Source organism: Cervus elaphus, chromosome 10, assembly GCF_910594005.1.
Source record: "Cervus elaphus chromosome 10, mCerEla1.1, whole genome shotgun sequence".
Lineage (NCBI taxonomy): Eukaryota > Metazoa > Chordata > Mammalia > Artiodactyla > Cervidae > Cervus > Cervus elaphus.
Window position 1 is genome coordinate 25,961,787 of NC_057824.1, and position 26,561 is coordinate 25,988,347.

Genomic DNA, 26,561 nt, shown 5'->3' on the forward strand with positions numbered 1-26,561 from the left:
AATTACCAGATCAGTGCCTCCCAACCTCTTAAACCAATACGCACTTACTACAAAACCAAAAAGTGTGTATTCCTCATTCATTCTGAAAACCCTCCTTGAGTCAGTCTATCTTTCTGCACAGCCCAGAAGCCAAGAGGTTTCTTGTCTAGTTTCACTTCCTTAGTTTGTATTCTGAAGAGAGCTGCTGATTCCTCTTCCTTTTCCAACATGTGACGTTATCTTGGCCCACTGCAGGCAAGTCCGCACACTCCACGTGCCTCTCCTTCCTTTGTACACCCTCACCAACACCCTCCCAAGAAGAGCTACCCGCTCCTGCCAGCCCCCGGGTAAAGCTATTGCTTGCTGTGGGCGCACACTCTGGTCCGGGGTCAGATAAGGACACCGCCCTTCAACAGGCAGAGGCTGTATCCTAGGCGCGGTGCTGCGTGCTCTTACACACGCCTCCCTTTACCTGATTCTCATATCAACCCTGTGTGAGAGACACCTGTGAGGTCGGGATGAGTAGCCCCCATTTAACATGGGAGTTAAACTAAGGCAGAAAGATGTTCAACAGATTACGGAAGCCACTTCACTGGGGAATGGGCTTTCTTGGTGGCTCAGCAGTAAAGAGTCTGTCAATGCGGGAGACCTGGGTTTAAGCCCTGGGTTTGGAAGATCCCCTGGAGAAGAAAAATGGCAACCAACTCCAGTATCCTTGCCTGGGAAATCCCATGGACAGAGGAGCCTGGTGGGCTACAGTCCATGGGGTCGCAAACAGTGAGACAAGACTTAGCGACTAAGCAACAATAACGGCTCGGTTGGGGAGTGGCACCAAAGGACTTGAGTGCAGGTCTGTCTGAAGCCACAGCCTGCCCGCTGATCTGTGAGGTCATAGGGCCTCGGGCACCCCACCCTTGAGAACCCATCACCTCTTGTACCATCATCACAAATTCGGCCTTCCCTGCCTACTACCCATGCTACTTGGCATGTTATTTTTCTTTCACTTGATGAGCTAGTTACAGTTTTCTCCTAACACACATTACAAAAGCATTTAGGTGCCCCAGGAACACTCCCACCCTCACCCCACACCCTGGGCCTCCAGCAGGATGAGCTGCACCCAGGCAGGCCCTCCACTGAGGAATCTGGGGCTCCCTCTGGACAGAGTCTTCAGTGAACTGGCAGTTGTGACAGTGGGGTCACCTGAAGCAGATGGGAATGAGACATGTGCATATTGCTGACAAGGTCTCAGGGGAGAGAAAGGGTCTCACACTGTACTGGGAACATTTCTCTAAGCCAAGGATGGAAAATCTATGGCCTTCAGGCCCACCTCCTGTTTGTGTAAATAAAGTTTTATTGGAATCCAGTCACACTCATTTGCTGAGGTACCACTGGTGGCTATTTTCACGTCACAGAGGCCAAGTTGAGTAGTCGCTACAGAGACTGCAGGGCTTCCCTGGAGGCTCAGCTGGTAAAGAATCCGCCTGCAGTGCGGGAGACCTGGGTTGGGAAGATTCCTTGGAGAAGGGAATGGCAACCCACTCTATATTCTTGCCTGGAGAATCCCATGGACAGAGGGACCTGGTGGGCTACAGTCCAGGGGGTCACAAAGAGTTGGATACAATGAACACTTTCACTTTACAGAGACCACAGCCCAAAATGTTCACTGTTTGACCATGTGCAGGGCAAACTTGCTGGTAAATGCCGATTAAGAGATAATATGCACATTACCTATGTTTCCACTGATGGGTAAATGTGAATCAAGTTTAACTCAATTTCATGTTTACTTACTGAATGGCTTCTACGTGATAATCTTGGCTAGGAGCTGGGCTTATAGAGATGAACAAAGCTGGGACTCCATTTTCCGGAGGAATCAGGATGGAAAGAAATAATTTCAATACAACCCAGGATTAGATGTCAGAGCAGGGTTTGATGTTTCATTTTTCCTGTGAAGCAGACCCTGGAAACCTGACCTTTTTGTTCTTTAAAACTTTGAAATTCTAAAACCATAATATTACATGGGCTAAGATCTCTCTCTCCAGTTTTTTTTTTTTTTTAAAGCATAAATAGAGATGAAACTATAATTCTGTGAAATTACTCATTAACTTTTACAGGAAAGATCAACTTATTGGAATTTTTCATAATTGCCAAATTCGCTCTGGGCTTTCTACTACACAGTTCTAATCTCTGTGTGGAGAATGGAGAAAAGAAAAGGTATCAAGACATCAAGGGAAGCAGGGTCAGTGAAAGAGCTAGACTTTGTTTTTTTTTAAGATTGAGTTTTTAAATTGAAATCTGTTATTAACTGGGTCACACATTAACCCTCTGCTGAAAAAGGCATAAGGGATACAGACAATGGCCAAGAGTCTCGACTAAGATTCTATCATCTACCGCCCTTGCAACTCCAAGGAAGTATCAGGTGAATTAAGTGAAAGAAAGTGAAAGTGAAAGTCTCTCAGTCATGTCTCTTTGTGAGCCCACAGGCTATACAGTCCAGGTAATTCTCCAGGCCAGAATACTGCAGTGGGTAGCCTTTCCCTTCACCAGGGGATCTTCCGAACCCAGGGATCGAACCCAGGTCTCCCGCAGTGCAGGCAGATTCTTTATCAGCTGAGCCACAAGGGAAGCCCCAAGGTGAAGCAAAGGGAAGACCAATTTCTACATCCCGTGGAAGTGATGAAATTAACTATCCTCAGGCAGAACGAAAGAAGATGGGAAATAATGGTGCCGCTTCACACCTGTGCGACTGTCCTGCCCTGATAACTGTTTATTTGTCCTGGCTATTGACAACTTTTCCAGATCATACAAAGACTTTTTTTTTTTTGAGCTTCAAAAGGAGAAACAGAATGCATCCGTTTCTAGGGCAACCTGAGCTTGGAAGCTCAAGGCTTTGATTCAGAGAGCGCATCCCTACACACATGGTGGCCCGTTGTATAGTAACACCCCTCCTCCTCATTTACCTCATCCCATTTAGGAAATTAATGCCACAATGTGAGATGATTGTTGATGCTCATTATTAAATCATTTATTCATCCCACACAATGATTCAGAATTATTCATTAAGCTCGCTGGAAGGAAGCTGGGTGTTACCTCCAAGTGGTGGTTTCAGGAGGGGTGTGCTCTTTAAAAGGATATTTTATAACAACACAATTATCATAATTAAAAACTACCCCGATATTCTGATGAGCTTTTGACATATTTTTGAGGACTGGCATTTTAGCACATGGAGATAAATGAGACTGAAATAGTATTAGGGAATAATATTGCTGTGGGGGATAAAAAAGCTGGAGGCAGTATTAAATACCATCTGTCATCATCACCCCCAGTTTGATCATGGTCTTTAAGTTAATGAATTTCACAAAATGTCACTTGAACTGCTGGCTTTCAGAAATGAGTTCCAGAATCACGTGGCCGTGACCTAAGCGATCTCCTGCATCACTGAGTCGTGGAGGCCTGTATTCCCCATGGAATCTTCTGGGGAGATTCACCTACCCGAGCTCCCAAGTCCAGTAGGTCTCGCAGGCTGCCATGGAGCTGTGACTACATCTGATCTCTATCTCTGCCCAGTGGTGCCTGTGGCTTGTTCTGAGTTTGAAAGGTCACTAGGCAAAGGGCCTGGTTTGGGAAGCCACGCCAACTGGCAGGTGACTGCAGGAAGGGCACCCTTCTTTCTGCTTCTCCCTGGTTGAGCAGGTCTAGGGGAAGATTGCAAGGCCAGTGAACAAGAAGAGCAGCCTGTTCATACATGAAGGGGTTGCCTGGTGGAACAGCAAGGGGCCACTCGGGGAGAGAGCAACTGACTGTGAGGTGAACCTGGAAAGCAAGTATGGGGGTCACAACACAGTCACACGCATGGCCTCACCCAAGATGGAAGGACCAAACTTAGAACACTTGCCCAACACTTGGAACACACCACGCAGAGGCTGCATGCAGGAGTTCCACGGAGCAGGACCTGGCCTTCCAGCAGGCACATGGTGGGCGCTAAATAGAGAAATGAGCTGGGCCGGTCGGCCACCGAGGGAAGGAGCCTGAGGTGGAGGTTCAATTCTTCACTCCTTCCACAAACACCAATGAAGCATTCATTATGAGCTAAGACCTGGGCCAGGCCTCCCCTGCACTCAAGGAGTTCAGAGTCTAGGGGGGCTTCGACACCTACAAATGTACTGGAAACAAGGGAAGCTAGAGAAGAACCCAGTGGGTGAGGCTGGGGACACCTTGTGCAGAAGGTGAGATGACGTTGGCCTGATAAAATGGAAGAGGCTGAGACAGTGGTGAAGGGTGAGGTCTTATCCTGAGGGTCAGGGGCCTCAGAAGGGTAGTTGCTGTGGGGCTCCACACCCGTCTGGCTATAGGTGGAGAATGGACCAGGCTGGAGCAAGAGTGGGGCGGGAACTCAGCACTATTGCTACAACCCAGATGCCAGGCAGGGGTGGCCTAAAGAAGCGGACAGGCTGGAGAGATATTAAAGAGGTAGGATTAAAGGCACAGGTGGTATCAGTCTTCCTGGGCAACAAGGCCTGAAACTAGAGATGAATCCACTAGGGTTCCTGTGCCAGATGCCGTTAAGAGCTGATAAGATTATTAACAACAGCCAAGACGTAAGAAGCAACTCAAGTGCCCAGTAACAGATGATTCAATTAAGAAGACGTGGCATATACATACACATACAAACACAAACACACACATAGAAACAATGGAATATTACTCAGCCATAGAAAAGAAACACTACCATCAGCAGCAATGTGAATGAACCTAAAGACTATCATGCCCAGTGAAATTAGAGAAAGACAAAGACTATATGGTATCACATGTACATGGAATCTAAAAAATAATACAAATGGATGTATATGCAAAACAGACTTACAGACACAGAAAACAAACGTGTGTTACAAAAGGGGGGAGGGAAGGGGGAGGGACAAATTAGGGGGTATGGGATTAACAGAGATAAACCACTATATATAAAAGGGATAAGTAATGAGGATACACTGTATAGAACAGGGAATTATATCCAATATCCTGCAGTAACTTATAATGGAGTATACACCCCAAAGATACTGAATCACAATGTTATGTACCTGAAACTAACACAACATTGTAAATCAATTATACTTCAATTTTTTAAAAAAAGAGCAAGTAAGAAAACTACTTCCCCTGCTCTATCTCGTGCTTAGCAAGATTATAACCCTGATTATAACTTGACTTTCCATGTTGCTCGGCCTACAGGAAGAGACTGCCTTGCTGGGGTGAGGTGGACGGTTTCAGCCTTGCTCCAAATTAATAAAATGCGGTTCTGCTGGAATACCAGTCTCTGTGAGCTGGGGCAATTGGAGCCCACCCCTGAGACACAGACCAGCTCTGGGTGCACCGTCAAACCCTCCCCGAGCTTGGGGGAGCTGCAGCCCTGACGGTTGAGGAGACTGATACATCCCAGACTCGATGCCACCGTCTGGGGTTCCTGGTGGGTGGGCAGCAGGCTTTCCTCGAGGAGGCCCTGTGAATGTTGCAGGGGGGTGGGGGGCTCTCCCTTTGGAAGCGTCTCCAGCTCTCAGTATCTGGGGGTGTTTGTGGGCTGCTCGTGCTCGTCCTACGATGGATGAGAAACCCAGAACCACACGCCACTCAAGGGTGTGGGTGACCAGGACAGAGGACAAAGAGCAGCCACGGGGATGGTATTTGCATGGTTTAACATTTGATATGAAAGGGATCGTTTCAGTGGCATGAAGCGCTCTCGCTGGCATTACTCTCTGTTACAAAGCAGTTTCCGTGGGGGTGCGGCTGCCATCTTGACACTTCATTTCCTTGTCATCAGCAATGGTTCCCTGCACCAACTCAAGCATGGCAGAAAATTTCAAAGGCCTTAATAGAAGTTTTCCAACTTCATCTCCATGGAACAGTTGGAAAATGTCACCAATTATGCAAGCTTTTTGTAAAATGTCTTGAAAAGAGAGAAGGGCCTATTGTCCTTTCTGCAAGTAAATGTGAACACATTAAACACTCAAAGATGAAAAGAGTGTCAGGAGTTTTTTTTTTTTCATGTCATAAAAGCTTTTATTGTGAGGTAGTGTTTTTATTTCCCCCCCTTTTTCCTAATCTTATTTTATCTTAATTGGAAGATAATTGCTTTACAATGTTGTACTGGTTTCTGCCACACAACAACACGAATGAGTCATAATTATACAGGCTTCCCTGGTGGCTCAGATGGTAAAGAATCCACACGCCAACACAGGAGACCCTAGTTCAATCCCTGGGTGGGGAAGATCCCCTGGAGAAGGGAATGGCTACCCACTCTAGCATTCTTGCCTGGGAAATCCCATGAACAGAGGAGCCTGGGGGGCTAAAGTTTATTGTGAGGTACTATTTTTATCTTTTCCCTTTTTTCCTGATCTTATTTATTTTAATTGGAGGATAACTGCTTTATAATGTTGTGTTGGTTTCAGCCATACAACAAGGTGAATGAGTCATAATTTTATATATATATATATCTATCTCCTTCTTCTTGAGCTTCCCACCCCTCCAGGTCATCACAAAACCCCAGGCGGGGCTCCCTGTGTTATATAGCAGCTTCCCACTAGATAGGGATTTTTTTTTTTTTTTAATGAATGTTTGCTACTGGGTCAGACCACTTCCTTCTCCCTACACCCTAGCAAATAAAAGAATATATTTAAATTTTAGAAGAATTTGATGAAGTACACTCTTGGAAGGATCTGAAAGGAGGCATTAGAGCCAAAACAAGAGACACAACAGTTGTCACAACTGGAATCCTGCCAAGTCACTGGTAACGCAGGGAATCAGCTGAGAATGTGCCACTTCTCAGGAGAGGAAAACTGCAGGGGCTCCCAGGAGGAGAAATGAGCTGTGTGGGCTGGCGAGGCACATGGGCCATCGGAACTGGAGATCTCCGGTGGTAGGGCATCTTCATTTTGGGTGTGTGTGCATGCACATGGGTACATGTCATGTGTGTGATTAGCTTAAAATTCACAGCAGGGTAAGATCAGACTAAATAGATTTCTTCGCCTGCTTCTGGATGAGAACTCAGTCCACTTCATAAAGGAACAGGAATGAGGCTCCCCAACCTGCCACATCCCAGGATTTCCCTGGGTTTCATCTGATACTGGTAGGAAGTGTGGCTCTTAAACGTCGTCTGCCCCTGGGCAAATTTCTGCTTCCCAGAGTAATGAGAAAAGATAACCCTGGCTTCTTCCTCCGCCTGGGGCACCCACAGCCACACTCAGACACCCCTCCCATACCCCCACCCTTCAGGGTCCCCATTCTCAGCAGTGAGCAGTTACAACTCAGCCCTCAGCTAGGGGGCTGCTCTAACGCGGTCGGGGCGTCTTCTCACTGAAGCGTCACAGCCATCCTGCGAGAGCTGCCTCTGCTGTTCCTGACAGACGAAGAAGTTGAGGTTTGCAGGCTAAGGTCACACGGCCAGGAGTGGCAGAGCTGGGTGAGAACCCAGTTCGGTCCAAGGCCCCGCCCTCGCTCCCCTTGGCCTGGAGAAGGATCCGGACGCCTCCTCTCCAGACCGGGCTCTACGCCCCCCCCCCCCGCACCCCCTCCCTCCCCGCAGCCCCGGGCCTACCTGCCTCCACGAACTTGTCTGCCATCTCCTTCCGCACGGACTTGGTGAGGTTGAAGTAGTCGTCGTCCTCGCCGATGCTCTGCAGGAAGAGCGGGATGTGCTGGAAGACCACGGCGTGCCGGCAGGCGCGCTGCCCCGCGCTGCGCAGCTGCTGCTCCAGCCAGCGGTCCTGCTCCCGCTTCAGGGCGGGGCACCTGGACGCGTCGTACAGGAACTGGGAGTTGAGAACTAGGAACAGGACACCCCCGACCCAGAAGCTGAAGTAGTCGTCTCCCCAAGTCCGCTGGAACTCCGCGATGGTCTCGGGGGTGGGGGCGTTGCCCACGTCGTGGTTGCCGCTGACCAGCACCAGCGGGATGTCGCTGTCCACGGTCCTGAGCACCTGCTGCAGGTCCTCGGTCTGCTCCTTCCGCCAGGGCCGGCCTGCAAGAGAGGGCCCCGTTCTGAAACGGCCGAGGCTGTTCGTGCCTTTCCCAAAGTCAAATAAGAGAATAATCCAGAAATCCACTCAACGGGACCCATGGAAACTGCAAACAGCAGTCATGCTAAAGACAAATCAACATGTGAGGTGGGGAACCTCCGTCCCCCTTCCCATGGACATTCAGCAGCTAGGTGGCCACCGGACCCAAGATTGCTGACTGAGCTGATGGTGCGGGCTCGTTCTAATTGTAAATATTAGTGAAGCTGAATTTCCATCTTTTATTTAGAAAATAAATGGAAACAGTTTCTGCCCTGCTTCAATGGATCATCAAATGCACCCCTGAGGTGTGTGGACACAGTTGTGAATGCTAATCTCCAACAATAGGTATTTAAGTTTTCTTTTTTTTTCCTAATACACATGACCCTGCAGACTGTGTGACCATCTTTATGGGAAAAATTTTTGAATCCAAATGGCTACATCAACTGGCCTGTGCATCCTGCCAAACCTCCCTCTTATGGAGGAAGACGTATTTTATATTCTACTGACAGTTGTCTAGGAGCTTCCCGGGTAGCTCAGTGGTAAAGAGTCTGCCTGCAGTGCAGGAGCCGCAGAAAGACACAGGTTCGATCCCTGGGTTGGGAAGATCCCTTGGAGGAAGGCATGGCAACCCACTCCAGTACTCTTGCCTGGAGAATCCCATGGACAGAGGAGCCTGGCAGGCTACAGTCCATAGGGTTGCAAAGAGTTGGATACAACTGAAGTGACTTACCACACACACACACACACAATAGTGTCTAAGAGTGCAGGGGCTCAGTGCCCTAAGGTGAAGCACATTCCCCTGGGACTCCAGAGTCATCATGGAGATGACTGTTTGGACAAAGAGTGAGGTTCCCCCCTCCCTCAGCTTCCTGGCTTCCACACTCCCTGTAATAATGTTTTAAAGCCTTAATAAATGGGTTTTGAAATGACCAATTTAACCTCAGATCTGTTTCTTTTTGTGCTAATTTATTCAACAAATATTTATCGAGTACCCACGATGTGTGAGGTACTGACTTAGTTACCCGGGTGAGGTGTGAGTCAGAGACACAAACCCTTCCTTTCAAACTGGTCAGTCAGATATTCTGTCAAGTAAATTACAGCAGCACACCCATCTGTATCAGATATTACTAAAAATGATTGAGAAAACTAGAGTGGGGAAAGAACAGAATTTCTGATAGTCCTCAGGAATAAGCTCTGCATCCTGCAAAGACAGCAAAAGAGAAACAGTGAAAGAGAGCAGCTCACTTTCACAAGGGATGATTAAAAACTCACCTGAAAACTCCTGCCATGAGCAGATGAAAATTATACCCCACATTCCATTTCCAACATGAATTAAAAAGAAAGCAGAAAAATCTTTACAAGGCAATTACAGCCAAGACCATAAAGCAGGGGTATAGTCTAGAAAGTCAGAAAATGGGCAGATGTGAAATAGGAACTGCTAGAACTAACTCAGAGCCTGTTGGGCTACCGACCTCCATGGGGTCACAAAAGAGTCTGACATGACTTAGACACACACACACACACACACACACACACACACAGAACCACCTCAGGCAAGAAAGAGAGGGGAAAGACAGTCATTTCAGCAATTACAACCACAGGGAGATTAGCAGTAGTGAAATTTCCTTTGCTGTTAGGTTGCTAAATCATGTCTGACTCTCTGTGACGCTAAGGGATTTCCCAGGCAAGAATACTGGAGTGGGTTGTCATTTCCTCCTCTAGGGGATCTTCTCAACCCAGAGTTCAGACCCGCATTTCCTGCTTGGCAGGTGGATTCTTTACCACTAAGCCACCTGGGAAGCCCTGAGATTTCCTTTATGGCCAAGTATAGGCCTGTTTTTCTAAATATCCCATGAGAGTATGTAAAGAATGTGCATTCTCTAACCGTTGAACATGGAGTCCCTCATATTTCCACTCAATCAAATGTGTTGATGGGGTGATTCAAATCTCCTATGTCATTATTCTTTGCTTTTGGCCTATTGAATCTGTATCAGTTTCTGAAAGACTTGGTTAGGTCACCACTGTAATTATGGATCAATGCATTTCTCCTTATAATTCTGCCAAGTCTGGTGTTCACTTACTTTTAGCTATGTTGTTAGATGCTTCAGAGTTCAGAATTCCCATATCTCACAGAAATATTTTTAAGTTTAATCCTAATAAAATACATTTTAAAAAAAGAAACAGGTGGATCTATATTGATGTTCTGGAAAGATCTGTAATATAAATTAAATTTAAAAAGAAAGACATGGAGGGGTAAGAATTACACATGTTTTTTATACATATTCGTATCTTATGGATAGAACTTTTCCAAAGATACAAAGGAAAGTATTAACTCCAGTTAAAGCTAGGAAACAGAAGTGGGAAGTGAAGGTAACTTTCATATTTGGTTTAAAACCCTTTATACTATATTTTAATAGTTCCTTCCTTTCTTCCTCACTTTGTGCAAGCTTATGTATCATTTTCATTTTAAAAAAGAATTAAATTTTAGGGCTTCTGTGGTGGCTCAGGGGTAAAGAATCTGCCTGCTGATGCCGGAGACATGGGCTTGATATCTGGTCTGGGAATATTCCACATGCTGTGGAACAACTAAGCCTGTGCCTGACAACTATTTAGCCTGTGCTCTAGAGGCTGGTAACTGCAACTACTGAGCTGATGTGCTACAATTACTGAAGCCTGTGTGCCCTAGAGCCTGTGTTCTGCAACAAGAGAGGCCATCACACTGAGAAACCCTCACATCGCAACAGAGAGTAGCCCCTGCTCCCCACAACTAGAGAAAAGCCTGCGTAGCAACAAAGTTCCAGCACAGCCCAAAATAAATAAATTTTAAAAAAAGAATTAGAATTTTAAAAGCTTATTATTTTCTTTTCTCTTTTTTTAAAGAATTTTTAAAAAATCCTTAGCTCCGGGATCCTAAGGATGAAAGAAGATTCAGGGGAGGCCAGTCAGGTGGCTGTATTTCCAGCGGACCCCAATCTTGGGGTGAGTGGAATTTTCTGGAGAAAGGCTGGCTGACCCACAGTAAGAGCTCAGGTGAGGAGAAGAGCAGGTCCTGCCTGGCACTGGGGACCAGGAAGCCTCTCCGTTGGTGGTGCTGGGGATTTGCCTGTAGCCAGCATCTGCCTCGTCACTAGTCTGGCCTGACCCTGAGGCTCCTGATTTGAAGAGGCCATTGACTGATGGTGCTTCTTTAGCTGACCCTGGACTGCGCTGTGTTGATTCTAAGGCCCTCTAAGACCCCAGTGGTCAGTTCTTTACCCAGCTGAACAGACTGTTGGTTACAGAGGATGAATCCTTTATGACTTCGAATGAGATAAACCATCTCAAAAGGACTCTATGAATCAAGAGCAATTTATCACTACTTTTCATAACCCCTTTCCTAAAAGACTCCAAAGCCACCACAACTGCCTCCTTTCCATTGACTGGGGGATATTTTCTGACGCTCAATACTAGCCAATATCTACTGAGTGCTTACTCCAGGCCAGGCACCATTCTAAAAACTGTTCGAGTACTAACTCAGTTGACAACCAGTGAGGGACTTGAACTTGGCGCTCCAGCTATGAGTGTGGGCTCTCATTATAGCATCCTGATCCACAGGACGAGGACTTTATAATACACTGGAGTGCAGAATCTCTCCCCTTCTTGATTTTCAAAAGACATTTCATCACAGTGCTTCACACACGGCCTAAGCCAGACACAAAGAATGTTTACGCAGCTAATGACCATGCACAGAGAAGTTCAAAGTGAGCACCTCAAACAAACGACTTGATTCAAAACTTGGAAAGGAGGCCTTGTCTAGAAAGCAATTTATAGTGAAGAGCTGTGAATTATACATAATAATAGGTATGTTTCAATAGCTGTGAAATATACATAATAATAGTGTCTGTTTCCAAACTCCAAAAGGATGCTGCTCTTGGACAATAACAAATAATCTCCAAAAACCTGTTAAAACACATGAAGCCCATCTTCCCTGGATCCCCTCAATCAGAAACGAGCCTCTCAATGGATAAGGAAGATGTGGTGTGTGTATATACACACACACAATGGAATATTAGTCATAAAACAGAATGAAATAATGCGATTTGTAGCAACATGGATGAAAACAGAGAGTGTCATATTAAACAAAACAAGTCAGACCAAGAAGGAGAAATATTGTATGACGTTCCTTTTACTTGGAATCTAAAAAGAAATGACACAAATGAACTTACAAACAGAAACACTCAAAGACTTAGAAAATGAACTTGTGATTGCCAGGGGGAAGGGATAATTAGGGAGTTTGGCACGGTCATGTACACACTGCAATGTTAAAAATGGATAACCTACAATGACCTATTGTATAGCACATGGAACTCTACTCAATGTTATGTGCCCTCCTGGATGAGAGGGGGACTGGGAGGAGAATGGATACATGTCTATGTATGGCTGAGTCCTCCAGCTGTCCACCTGAAACTATCACAACACTGTTAATCAGCTATACCCCAATACCACCTCTTATCCTTTTCCATCAGAGGGCAGACAGAATGAAAACCACAATCACAAAAAAATAACCAAGCTTATCACATGGGTCACAGCCTTATCTAACTCAATGAAACTATGAGCCATGCCATGTAGGGCCACCCAAGACAGACAAGTCATGGTGGAGAGTTCTGTCAAAATGTGGTCCACTGGAGAAGGGACTGATAAAACATTTCAGTGTTCTTGCCTTGAGAACCCCATGCATAGTATGAAAAGGCAAAACGATATGACACTGAAAGATGAACTCCCCAGGTCAGTAGGTGCCCAATATGCTACTGGAGAAGGGCAGAGAAATAGCTCCAGAAAGAATGAAGAGACGGAGCCAAAGTGAAAAGAATGGGCAGTTGTGGATGTGACTGGTGATGGAAATAAAGTCCAATGCTGTTAAGAACAATATTCAATAGGAACCTGGAATGTTAGGTCCATGAATCAAGACAAATTGGAAGTGGTCAAACAGGAGATGGCAAGAACGAAGAGTGACAAGTTAGGAATTGGTGAACTAAAATGGACTGGAATGGGCAAATTTAATTCAGATGACCATTATATCTACCACTGTTGGCAAGAATCCCTTGGAAGAAAGGGAGTAGCCCTCATAGTCAACAAAAGGTCTGAAATGCAGTACTTGGATGCAATCTCAAAAACAACACAATGATCTCTGTTTCCAAGGTAAACCATTCAATATCACAGTAATCCAAGTCTATGCCCCAACCACTAATGCCGAAGAAGCTGAAGTTGAACAGTTCTATGAAGACCTACAAGACCTTCTAGAACTAATATGAAAAAAAGATGTCCTTTTCATCATATGGAACTGGAATGCAAAAGCAAGAAGTCAAGAGATACCTGGAGTAACAGGCAAGTACGGCCTTGGAGTACAAAATGAAGCAGGGCAAAGGCCAATAGAGTTTTGCCAAGAGAACACACTGGTCATAGCAAACACCATCTTCCAACAACAAAAGAGACGACTCTACACATGGACATCATCCGATTGTCAATACCAAAGTCAGACTGATTATATTCATTGCAGCCGAAGATGGAGAAGCTCTATATGGTCAGCACAAGACCAGGAGCTGACTGTGGCTCAGATCACGAACTCCTTATTGCCAAATTCAGACGTAATTTGAAAAAAGTAGGGAAAACAACTAGGATATTCCAAAGGAAAGTGAAGGTAATAGTCATTCAGTTGTGTCCGACTCTTTGCAACCTGAAATTCTCTTGCTTTTTCTATGATCAAATGGATGTTGGCAATTTGCTCTCTGGTTCCTCTGCCTTTTCTAAATCCAGCTTGAACATCTGGAAGTTCTCAGTTCACTGGAGTGGGTAGCCTTTCCCTTCTCTGGGGGATCTTCCCAACCCATTTAGGTATGACCTAAATCAAATCCATTACGATTATACAGTGGAAGTGACAAATAGATTCAAGGAATTAGATTTGATAGACAAGAGTGCTTGAAGAACTACGGACGGAGGTTCATAACATTGTACAGGAGGCAGTGATCAAAATCATCTCCAAGAAAAAGAAATGCAAAAAGGCAAAATGGTTGTCTGAGGAGGCCTCACAAATAGCTGAGAAAAGAAGAGAAGCAAAAGGCAAAGGAGAAAAGAAAAGATACCCATCGGAATGCAGAGTTTCAAAGAACAGCAAAGAGAGATAAGAAAGCCTTCATCAGTGATCAATGCAAAGAAATAGAGGAAAACAATAGAATGGGAAAGACTAGAGATCTCTTCAAGAAAATTAGAGATACCAAGGGAACATTTCATGCAAAGATGGGCACAGTAAAGGACAGAAATGGTATGGACCTAACAGAAGGAGAAGATATTAAGAAGAGGTGGCAAGAATACACAGAAGACCTTCATGATGCAGATAACCATGATGGTATGATCACTCAGACATTCTGGGGTGCGAAGTCAAGTGGGCCTTAGGAAGCATTATTATGAACAAAGTTAGTGGAGGTGATGGAATTCCAGTTGAGCTATTTCAAATTCTTAAAGATGATGCTGTGAAAGTGCTGCACTTAATATGTCAGCAAATTTGGAAAACTCAGCAGTGGCCACAGGACTGGAAAAGGTGAGTTTTCACTCCAGTCTCTATAAAGTCAATGCCAAAGAATGTTCAAACTACCACACAATCATACTCATCTCACAAATGAGCAAAGTAATGCTCAAAATTCTCCAAGCTAGGCTACAACTGTACGTGAACCGAGAACTTCCAGATGTTCAAGCTGGATTTAGAAAAGGCAGAGAAACCAAAGATCAAATTGCCAACATCCACTGGATCATCGAAAAAGCAAGAGAATTTCAGAAAAAAACATCTACCTCTGTTTCATTTACTATGCTAAAGCCTTTGACTGTGTGGATCACAACAAACTGTGTGGATTAAAGAGATGGGAATACCAAACCACCTTACCTGTGTCCTGAGAAATCTGTATGCAAGTCAAGAAGCAACAGTCAGAACTGGACACGGAACAATGGACTGGTTCCAAATTGGAAAAGGAGTATGTAAAGACTATATATTGTCACCCTGTTTATTTAACTTATATGCAGAGTACATCATGTGAAATGCTGGGCTGGATGAAGCACAAGCTGGGATCAAGATTGCTGGGAGAAATATCAATAACCTCTGATATTCAGATGACACCACACTGATGGCAGAAAGTGAACAGGAACTGAAGAGCCTCTGATGAAAGTGAAAGAGGAGAATGAAAAGCTGGCTTAAAACTCAACATTCAAAAAATGAAGACTATGGCATCTGGGCCCATCATTTCATGGCAAACTGATTGGGAAACAATGGAAACAGTGACAGACTTTATTTTCTTGGACTCCAAAATCACTGCAAATGGTGACTGCAGCCATGAAATTAAAAGATACTTGCTCCTTGGAAAAAAAGCTATGACCAGCCTAGACTGCATATTAAAAAGCAGAGACATTACTTAGCCGACAAAGGTCCATCTAGTCAAAGCTATGGTTTTTCCAGTAGTCATGTATGAATGTGAGAGTTGGACCGTAAAGAAAGCTGAGCACCAAAGAATTGATGCTTTTGAACTGTGGTGTTGGAGAAGACTCTTGCGAGTTCCTTAGGCTACCAGGAGATCAAACCAATCCATCCTAAAGAAAATCAGTCCTGAATATTCATTGGAAGGACTGATGCTGAAGCTCCAATCCTTTGGCCACCTGATGTGAAGAGCTGACTCTTTGGAAAAGATGCTGATTCTGGGAAAGATTGAAGACAAGAGGAGAAGGGCATGACAGAGGATGGGATGGTTGGATGGCATCACCGACTCGATGGACAAGAGTTTGAGCGAGTTCCAGGAGTTGGTGATGGACAGGGAAGCCTGGCGTGCTGCAGTCCATGGGATTGTGAAGAATAGGACACAACTGAGTGACTGAACTAAAATGATACCCCAATACAAAATAAAAAGTTTAAAGTTTGAAGAGAAAAAAAAAAGATGAGCCTCTCTTGTGCAGCTTTTTCAGAACTTTCTATACTCCCACCTGGAGGCAATGTATTGATGTGGAGTCTATGACTCTTGGGTTTGGACCTTGGCTTTTGCTCTTTACAAGAGCCTTGTGTGGCCTTGACTGAGTCACCCAGGTCCTCTGAGCCTTGGCCTCATCATGTGAGAAATGGGAATGAAAATCCCCACACCTCAGGGAAGCTGTAAGAATTCCTACCATGATGATTCTAGACTTTGGTACAAACAGGTATGCAAAATGTTATCTGTCTTCCCTCCACCCTCAGACCTGAATGTATTAATTCTTCCCTCTTTATCAGTAACCCAACTGTGTACACATAGCAATCGTTTTTTGGGACTTCCCTGGAGGTCCAGTGCTTAGGACTCCATGCTTCCACTGCATGGGGCATGGGTTCCATCCCTGGTTGGAGAACAAAGATTCTAGAAGCCAGGCAGTGTGGCCAAAAAGGGGAAAGAAAATCATTTCTGAAGGAATGAAAACATTCTCCAGGAATATAAATAATTTTTAGGTAAGAATTTCAAAGTGAAAGAGTAAATTCTAGACGGTAAAAACCCAGGTTGAATGAAAACATCTGCATTATGCTAAACATGCTCATTGGTGGATATCAGAATTTGTTTAGGGTCAGAATAACAACAACACCTTAGAATTAACATAGCTTATAGCACACCTTAGCACAGCTTCCTAAAAAAGTCATAATATCGTAGCAAAGCCCAAAGCCAAACCTCACGAGCCCCAGGAGGAGAAAAAAACGGAAACCTGGCCAAGGATGCAGAGCGCCCGTGAGATGTTTACTAAGCAAGGCTCTGTGCTTTACCAAGAAGACAGGGAGTGAGGTAGGAAAATAAAAGGCTCTGACCAAGGAAGAACTGTAAAAAAATGACTCAAAGAGAGGAGGAGAAGGCTTGTTCTGGGCTGGAACTGGATGAGGGGCATCTGCTGAGAAGTGGGCACAGAGACCTACTGACAGAACAGACTCTGAGGTCAGCACACACCTGCTGCATGCTGAGGATAACTCTGCCTGGGACTGGCAAGGGCAGTGGGGAAAGCCATAATGTTTAAAATACCTTTCTTAAAGATTTAATGCAATAAATGAAAATTAAACCAGGAGGTAAAGAACATTATAAAAATCATAACAAAATACTATTTGTACCATTTATTGACTTCGAATTTTTAACATGATGTGGTACTATGAAATGTGTAACTAATTATTGTCAGTAGTCATCAAAGAAGAGACTATCTTGCTGTCTTCAGATCAGCCTTAAAATACATTGATAAAACCTCTGAGCTGAAGAGAAATAAACATCCTTCACTTGATAAAGGACATCTGTAAAAAAAGAAACCTAAGGCTAACATATACTTTAGTGCTTTATAACTAGGAACCAGGCAAGAATGTCTGCTCTCACCACTTGTGTGCAACATCATGTTGGAAGTGCTAACTAGTGTAATATGGTAAGAAAAAATAAATAAAAAGCATACAGATTGGAAAAGAAGAAATAAAACCATCTATTCTCAGAAGATATGACTATCTCCATAGAAAAATCCCAAGAAATCTTGAAAGAAAAAAGCCTTCTAAAATTGATGAGGGAAATTAGCTTGGTTATTGTATGAAAAATCATCATATAAAAATTAACTTTATTTCTATATACTGGCAACGAAGAAATGAAGGCATAAGTAGAAGGATTTAAGTGATATTTAGGAGGTATAAACTAGAGGAATCTTTGCTGTATTGACTACATGAAAGAGAAGGATTCAAACATAATTTCCAGACATTTGAGCAACTAGAAGTTTAGCCATGTCATTTATTGACATGGAAAACACTAGGGAAGAAACAGATTAGAGATGAAAATCAAAAGCTTTTTTTTCCAATATAAAAGTTGATGTATTGGTACAGGTAACATAAGAAAAAACAGACAAATTAGACTTCATGACAGTCAAAAACTTTTGTACATCAAAAGACATCAACAGAGTAAAAAGGCAACCTAAAGAATGGTAGAAAATATTTTCAACTTATGTATCAGATAAGGCACAATATCCAGAATATATCTATAACTCCTAAAACTCAACAACAAACAACCTGACACAAAAGTAGGTAAAGGACTGAAGCAACACCTTCAAAGAGGATACAAAAATGGTCCATAAACCCATGAAAAGATGCTCAACATCACTAGTCATTCAGTTCAGTTGGCTCAGTCACTCAGTCGTGTCTGACTCTTTGCAACCCCATGGACTGCTGCACACCAGGCTTCCCTGTCCATCACCAACTCCTGGATCTTGCTCAAACTCACGTCCATCGAGTCAGTGATGCCATCCAACCATCCCATCCTCTGTCATCCCCTTCTTCTCCTGCCTTCAATCTTTCCCAGCATCAGGGTCTTTTCCAATGAGTCAGTTCCTCCCATCAGGTGGTCAAAGTATTGGAGCTTCAGCTTCAGCATCAATCCTTCCAATGAATATTCACGATTGATTTCCTTTAGGATGGACTGGTTGGATCTCCTTGCAGTCCAAGGGACTCTCAAGAGTCTTCTCTAACACCCCAGTTCAAAAGCATTAATTCTTTGGCACTCAGCTTTCTTTATGGTCCAACTATCACAACCATACATGACTACTGGAGAACCATAGCTTTGACTAGATGGGCCTTTGTCAGCAAAGTAATGTCTCTGCTTTTTAATATGCTGTCTAATAGGTTTGTCATAGCATTTCTTCCAAGGAGCAAGCATCTTTTGGGGAAATGCAAATAAAAACTAAAATGGGATACCACCTTAAATACATTAAGATGGTCACAACAAGCAAGCAAACAAACAAAAAAACCAAAAGTAAAAAGTGTTGAAGATGTGGAGAAATTGTTAACTTTGTACATTGTTACTAGAAATATAAAGTGGTCCATCTGCTATGGAAAACAGTATGGTGGCTCCTCAAAAACTTAAAAATAGAATTAGCATATGATCCAGCAATTCCACTACTGGGTATATGCCCCCCAAAGTTGAAAGCATGGTCTTGAAGAGATATCTGTATACCAGTGTTCACAGAGGCATTATTCACCATAGTTAAAACATGGAAACCCAAATGTCCATCAGTGAATGAGTAGATAACTGGAATGTGGGATATACACACAATTCAGCTTTAAAAAGGAAGGGACTTCTAACGTAAGTTACAACATGGAACAGTCTTGGAACAGTCTTGAGGACATTATGCTAAGGATAACTTGCCAATGACAAAAAGACAAATATTATATGATTCCACTTATATACTGGAGTTGGCATTTTAAGCCAAAGCACAGGTAGGCTCTGAATTGAGTCTGCCTCTGTGAGGGGTGCCCTTTGGGCAGGATCCCTTCTCAGCCTCAGTTCTCTAGCCCTTAAAATGGAAATTTTGTCACCTCCTTTATGGAGATGCTGTAAGATAAATGAGATATGTAAGATAAATGGGCCTTAAGTGCCCAATGTGTGGCGTGTGTTCACCTGCCTGTCTCTGAGCCCTAACCCTCTCCCCACCCAGCCCTCCCAGTAATAAGGTGAGGAGGACGGATGTGAGACCTCAGGTCATCGTGGAACTCCCTGGTGTCCTCCTTAATCTCAGCCTCAGGCCCCTGGCTCTGCTGCTGCCCCCTGAGCTGTGCAGGGAAGGATAGCACACACGTGCATGCTGACACCCTGGCACACGAGTGGGGAGACCATCCGGCTCACCTTTACCTGGCAATTTGTTTGTGATGTCTGGAGGCCACGTGGCACTGAAGGAAGATGGATGAATGGCTGGACAATGCTAAGACCCTGGTACTGAGGGAGAGCCCTGCCAAAGACAAGAACTTCCAACGCCAGCCCCCAAGATCTCTGGGAATACCATCACAGGTGGCCCTCTGTCACATGAAGGTTAGAAACAGAGCAATCACACTAGGGCATCTACTAAACATCTAATATCATAAACTGAAACTCTTTGCAAGGCCAGTTAGAAATAAATTCATTATATCTAGTGTCCAAGCAACTCCATTTGTAAGAATTTATCATACAGAAATATACTCATGTGCAAGACATGACTATTCACTGTAGTATCATTTGAAAAGTGAAAGTGTTAGCCTCTCAGTTGTGTCCGCCTCTTTATGTGATCCCCTGGACTGCAGCCCACCAGGCTTCTCTGTCCATGGAATTCTCCAGGCACGAATACTGGAGTTGGTAGCCATTCCCTCTCCAGGGGATCTTCCTGACCCAGGGATCAAACCCACGTCACCCACATTGCAGACAGATTCTTTACTATCTGAGCCACTGGGAAGATTCATTTGAGAAGATATAAAAACGTGAAATGACTTAAATGTTCATCAATAGAGAGTATGTCCTTATTATGGAATAAAGAACAGGTAAATGTGCATAATATAAATGTATATTTGTGTATAAATATGTAATATAAATATATAATAAACAAGTAAGTAAATATATACTGTTAAGACTTGCAAAACTATGGCTTGGGCAGAAAAGTTAGTTGAAAACAGTTAAGTTGCAAGAACTAGTATAAGTAATTCTGTTGAAAATAAGTCAATAATTAGTATATTCAGAGAAAAAAATTTCTGGAAAAATATGGGCAAACTATTTATAGTATTTATCTGTGGGGGACTGGGATGAAAGAAATCATTTCAGTTTCTTGTGAAGTCTGAATTCTTATAATGACCATGAGTTACTTTTATAATCAGAAAAACAAGACATTTAAAACATAACAAATGCACTAGAATTAGATCTTGTTGAGTAAACAAGTATAAATATAATTTTAATGGAAACAAATACAAAACAAATGACAAGGCCAATGTGCAAGACAAGTTCATCATTCTCAGAAAGAAAGAAAATAGAGAAAAGACCAGGAAGGTGTTTTCTAAAAACTCTTTTTTTTTTAAAAAATTTCATATAAACAGAATCTTACAATATGTGGTCTTGAGTAGCTGGCTTCTTTCACTTTTCAGTATTTCCAAGGCTCACTCCTGTCGTAGCTGGACATGACTCCATTCAGTACTTCACTCCTTTACTGCTGAGTGATATTCTATTGTACGGATGATATCTTGTTGACTTTATCCATTCATCAGTTGAGGAACATATGGACTATTTCCCTTTTTGGCTATTACGAATAATGCTGCTATAAACAACTATATACAAGTGCTTGTGTGGATGTATGCTTTCATTTCTCTTGGGTATTTCTCTAGGAGTGGAACTGCTGGATCATATGGTAACTGTGTTGCTAATCATTTAAATAACTGCCAGACTGTCTGCCAAAACATCATTTTACATTTTACATCCCTACCAGCAATGTACAAGGGTCCTAATAATTACAATACTTATTATTGTCTTTTTGGCCAGAGCCATCCTAGTGGGCATAAAGTGGAATCTCATTGTGGTTTTTATTGGCATGTACCTAATGAACTGAGCACCGAAAAACTGATGCTTTTGAACTGTGGTGTTGGAGAAGACTCTTGAGAATCCCTTGGACTGCAAAGAGATCCAACCAGTCCATCCTAGGGGAGATCAGTCCTGGGTGTTCATTGGAAGGACTGATGGCTGAAGCTGAAACTCCAATACTTTGGCCACCTCATGCGAAGAGTTGAGTCATTGGAAAAGACCCTGATGCTGGGAGGGGTTGGGGGCAGGAGAACGGAATGACAGAGGATGAGATGGTTGGATGGCATCACCAACTCGATGGACATGAATTTGAGTAAACTCCAGGAGTTGGTGATGGACAGGGAGGCCTGGCGTGCTGCGATTCTTGGAGTCGCAAAGAGTCGGACACTACTGAGCAACTGAACTGAACTGAACTGAAGAGCTCTTTATATATTAAGCCTACTAGTCCTTTATCAGATATATAATTTGCAAGCATTTTCTCCTTTCCATGGGTTATCTGTTATCTTTCCACTTTCTTGATAATGTCCTTTGAAGCACAAAAGTTTTCAAGTTTGATAAAGTACAATTTACTTGTTTCCTTTTTTTGTCAGTTGTGCTTTCAGTATTATATCTAAGAAATCACTGTGTAATACAAAGTCATGAAGGTATATGCCTTTGTTTTCTTCTAAGAGTTCTATGGTGTTAGCTTTTATTTGTCCTTTAATACATTTTGAGATAATTTTTGTATATGGTGTGGAGGCAGGGGTACAAATTTAGCCTTCTACATGTGAATATTCAGTTGTATCCACCACACCATTTTAAAGATTATCCTTTCCTCTACTGAATTGTCTTGGCAAACCTGTCAGAAATCAGTTGACCCTAAATGCGAGGGCTTGCTCCTGGACTCTGAATTCTATACTACTGACATCTATCTTTATGCCAGCACCACACTGTTTTGATTACCATGCCTTTCTAGTAAGCTTTAAATGAGCAAGTGTGACTCCTCTGATTTTGCTCTTTTTTAAGGTTGTTCTGGCTATTCTGGGTCTCCTGAGTTTCCAAGTGAGTTTTAGGATCAACCTGTGGTAACTGCAGAATCAAGGGGAGCTAAGATCAAGGTCCACCATTCAGGAAACATACAGCTTTTAAGGAAAGCCTGTCTGAGTTTCTGTCATTGCAGACACACCCACAGCCATACTGTTCTGGGACTGGACTGTGACCCAGCAGGCTGGCCCAAGCCCAGGGATCAAAGGTGATATGTGCTTCTGAAAACAATGTCTTGACCACCTGTGCATCGGCACTACATAAATGAGGGAGGCAGTGAGGCTGTGGGGCCCTGATGTGCTCTGGGAAGGGGGTACCACAATAGGAGGACCATGTCCTCAAGAAGATTCATCTGCCAAAGGCAGCTGGGAGGGGCTTAGAAGGAAGCAAATGGAGGAAGAGGGGCTGACAGAGAGGCGATTTTATGGTTTTCAGCCAAGAGGTAATAAAGATTGGAACAGGGCTGTGATTCTAGAAATGGCCAGAAAGAAGACTGTAAAAATACATGTAAGCTGTACTCTGTCTGAACAAGAAAATGTGGAGAAGAAAGGCCTTCTGCCATTAACTGGACTTGGAGCTGCTGGCCAAGATCTTACATGAGTTATTTTTCCCTCCAAAGTGATGCTCTATCTGGTATTTGTCTTCTTTAGAGCCAATCTTGGTGCTATAAGTTCTGTACATACATAATGATAAAATATTCAGTTTAAAAAAAGGCTGCTAGGCACTTGGTACACAAAAGACATTGCTTAAGGCTGATGCTGCTAAAAGACAAAATAACACCATGTCCAGGGACACAGAAGCTCCAGGACAGTTATGAGCAAGTCCCCTCTGAGGAAGGAATGAGCATGATTCATTTCTGCCCACAGCTTCTGGGGCGCCAGATGCATGAAACGGTCTTACTTAGAATGAATGTCTCTTTCATATTTATTTGTTTATTTTTGGCTGCACCAGGTCTTTGCTGTTGCACTTGGGACTTTCTCGAGTTGCAGAGCATGGGAACCACTCTCTAGTTGTGGGGAGTGGGCTTCTCGCTGCAGTGGCTTTTCTTGCGGGGCACGGGCTTAGCTGCCCCCAGGCATGTGGGATCTTCCTGGACCAGGGATTGAACCTGTGTCCCCGGCACTGGCAGGTGGATTCTTAACCACCAGACCACCAGGAAAGTCCCGAGTGCTTCTTTTTACTTCAAGATTTAACTTTATAATCTGGATTCTGGCACTGGCAGCTCTGTCCCTCAATCACTGGTTCCAATTCGAGATTTTAAATACACAACCTAATGAAAAGTTAACCCTGTATGTGAGACAGCAAAAGAGACACAGATGTATAGAACAGTCTTTTGTACTCTGTGGGAGAGGGCGAGGGCGGGATGATTTGGAGAATGGCATTGGAACATGTAAATTATCATATGTGAAATAGATCGCCAGCCCAGGTTCGATGCATGATACAGGGTGCTCGGGGCTGGTGCACTGGGATGACCCAGAGGGATGGGATGGGGAGGGAGGCGGGAGGGGGGTTCAGGATGGGGAACACATGTACACCCATGGTGGATTCATGTCAATGTATGGCAAAACCACTACAATACTGTAAAGTTAAAAAAAAAGAAAGAAAAAAAAGTTAATAGGAGATTCACAGTGAAACTTCAAATATAGTCGCTGTTCTTTCAGAGGCAAAAATCTAAAAAGTCCCAAGCACTGCAAGGCTAGAAGAAATTATTTGTCTTCAGCTAAGTATTTCTTTGATGCACATCTGCTGTCCTACTGTGTGCTAGGTCACGGTCACACCAGTAAAAGCAAGATGTTATCTTTATTTTCATGGAGCTCAAAGTCTGGAGGGGGCCCCACATGGAAACAGGCAACAGCCATATGGCATCACGTGAGTTGTGAAGTTTGTGATGGGAGCACTGAGCCCTGGGGAAGCACAGGGTGGGGGTCACTGATTAGTCGGGAGGTATTCGAGAGCCTTCCCAGAGGAAGCAGATCAAATATCTATAGGCTTAGGAAGAATCAGTGCTGAAGGTGGGGAGGGCGCTTCCCATGTGGTGCAGTGGTAAAGAAGGCGCCTGCTAATGCAAGAGATGCAAGAAATGTGGGTTTGACTCCTGGGGTTGGGAAGGTCCAACCTTCCCATGCTTGCTTCAGTCAAGTCCAACTCTTTGTGACCCCATGGCCCCTATGAGGGTAGCCTGCCAGGCTCCTCATCCATGGGACTTTCCAGGCAAGAATACTGGAGTGGGTTGCTATGCCCTCCTCCAGGGAATCTTCCCGACCCAAGGATCGAACCCGAGTCTCCTGCATCTCCTGTGTTTTACAGGTGGGTTCCTTACTGCTGAGTCACAGGGGAAGCCCATCCCTTGGAGAGGGAAATGGCAATCCACTCCAGTATTCTTGCCGGGAGCTTTCCGAGGCAAAAGGAAGAGCAGGGTGAAGGCAGAGGCCAGAAGGAGAACCTAGGGCCTGCCGGGAAGTTGAACAGTGAAGACTGTACGAGGCCAAAGTAGACGCTGGGAGGGTCCGATCTGCACTCAGCACTGAGCTAAGCACTTTACACAGACGACCTCATCAGCTCCTCTGAGAACCCAATGGGCTAGGATTAACAGAAAAAATGAGGAAACTGAGGCACGGCTGAGGACCTCATTCCAGGTCACAGGGTTCACAGCTGGCACAGTTGGATTTTAACCCAGGTAGGGATACCAGATAAAATACAGGTTGCCCAAGTTACATGTGAATTGCAAATATGTGATTTTTTTTTTTTTTTTTTTTGCGGGGGGGCGGTGGGTGGTGGTGGTGTGGAGATTACGTCCCATGCAGTATTTATATTCCTGTATTTTTATTTGCTAAATCTGGCAAGCCTAAACTTAGATCCGCCTGGGTTAACCCAGCCTGACTCCAGAACCTGTGTTCTCAGCTAGGACTGGGAAAGGGTGCGAACACCATCTCCTGGCCAGTGCCAAGAGCGGATGCAGGTGAACACAATCAGGGAAGAGAGAGGGAGCAGCAGTTAGAACTCTGCTCGTTTCTATGTTGAGATACAAGACGATGATTTCGGGCCCAATCCTTGAAACAGTTAGCTTGACCACATTCTTCTCCATGTGTTATTCACCCAATTGGCAACCATCAGAAGGTGTTAATACTACAATTTGTTGGTGAGGGCACAGGTAAACAGCTTCTCTTAGCATGTTGGCTGGAGTGTAAATGATTCTCTTTATTCAAATCTGATGACCTGCATACATGCTGAGTGTAACATTTTAACACTGGAGAATTTTCCCAACACTACGTGCAAAAAAAAAAAGTACAATTTTACTGCAGCCCATTTATAAGAGCATAGCAGGGCTTGGAGCTGGAAGAGGACAGTGAACGCAGGAGCTAAGAGGGCTCTCACCCTTGGGTTTGTGCAAGTGTTGGCCCTGCATTAGCACAATCCTGAAAGCAAGTGCCTCCTTAAATTCTGTTCTCTAGATGCCTCCTTTGCTTCACAGGTTCCCCAGTCCTGAAGCCTATCATCACTGACAATCTAAGGGAACACAGACAGGAGACCGGGTGAATTGGTAACAGTCAATCCATATAATGAAATACCACATCGCCACACAAAAAATAAGAGACTTGTCTACACTATGGGAAAAAATAAGATCAAGACTTTGTGTATAATTTGCTACCTTTTATGCAAAAAAAGGAGAAATATATACATGTATATGTGCATATGTTGTTGTTTAGTCACTAAGTCATGACTGACCCCATGGACTGTAGCCCCACCAGGCTCTTCTGTCCGTGGGATTTCCCAGGCAAGAATACTGGAGTGGGTTGTCATTTCTTTCTCCAGGGGATCTTACCGACCCAAGGATCAAACCTACGTTTCCTGCATTGGCAAGTGGGTTCTTTACCACTGAGCCACCAAGGAAGACTGTACATATATTATTATGTCTTAAAAATTGGTTTTGTGTGTTGCCTCTAAGGAGGGAAAGTGGGTTAGGAGGGGACCTTTTATACATTCTTCTGTAACTTTTGAATGCTGGTCCATATAAACATATTCAGCGGGAGAAAGCAAGGGTGGGATAATTTGAGACATCAGGATTGAAATATGTACATTACCATATATAAAACAGATGACCAGTGCAAGTTCGACGGATGAAGCAGGGCACCAAAAGGGAAAACCCAGAGGGATAGGGTGGGGAGGG

At 44.0% G+C, this 26,561-nt stretch overlaps 1 protein-coding gene across 1 annotated transcript in view; it reads right to left on the minus strand.

Annotated features, from left to right (window-relative positions):
• CPPED1 (calcineurin like phosphoesterase domain containing 1) overlaps nt 1-26,561 on the minus strand; it is a 127,537-nt gene that overhangs the window by 24,783 nt on the left and 76,193 nt on the right. The window contains exon 3 of the mRNA XM_043914349.1: nt 7,559-7,981. Within this exon, the coding sequence (XP_043770284.1) occupies nt 7,559-7,981 (423 nt within the window). The remainder of the gene's footprint in view (nt 1-7,558; nt 7,982-26,561) is intronic.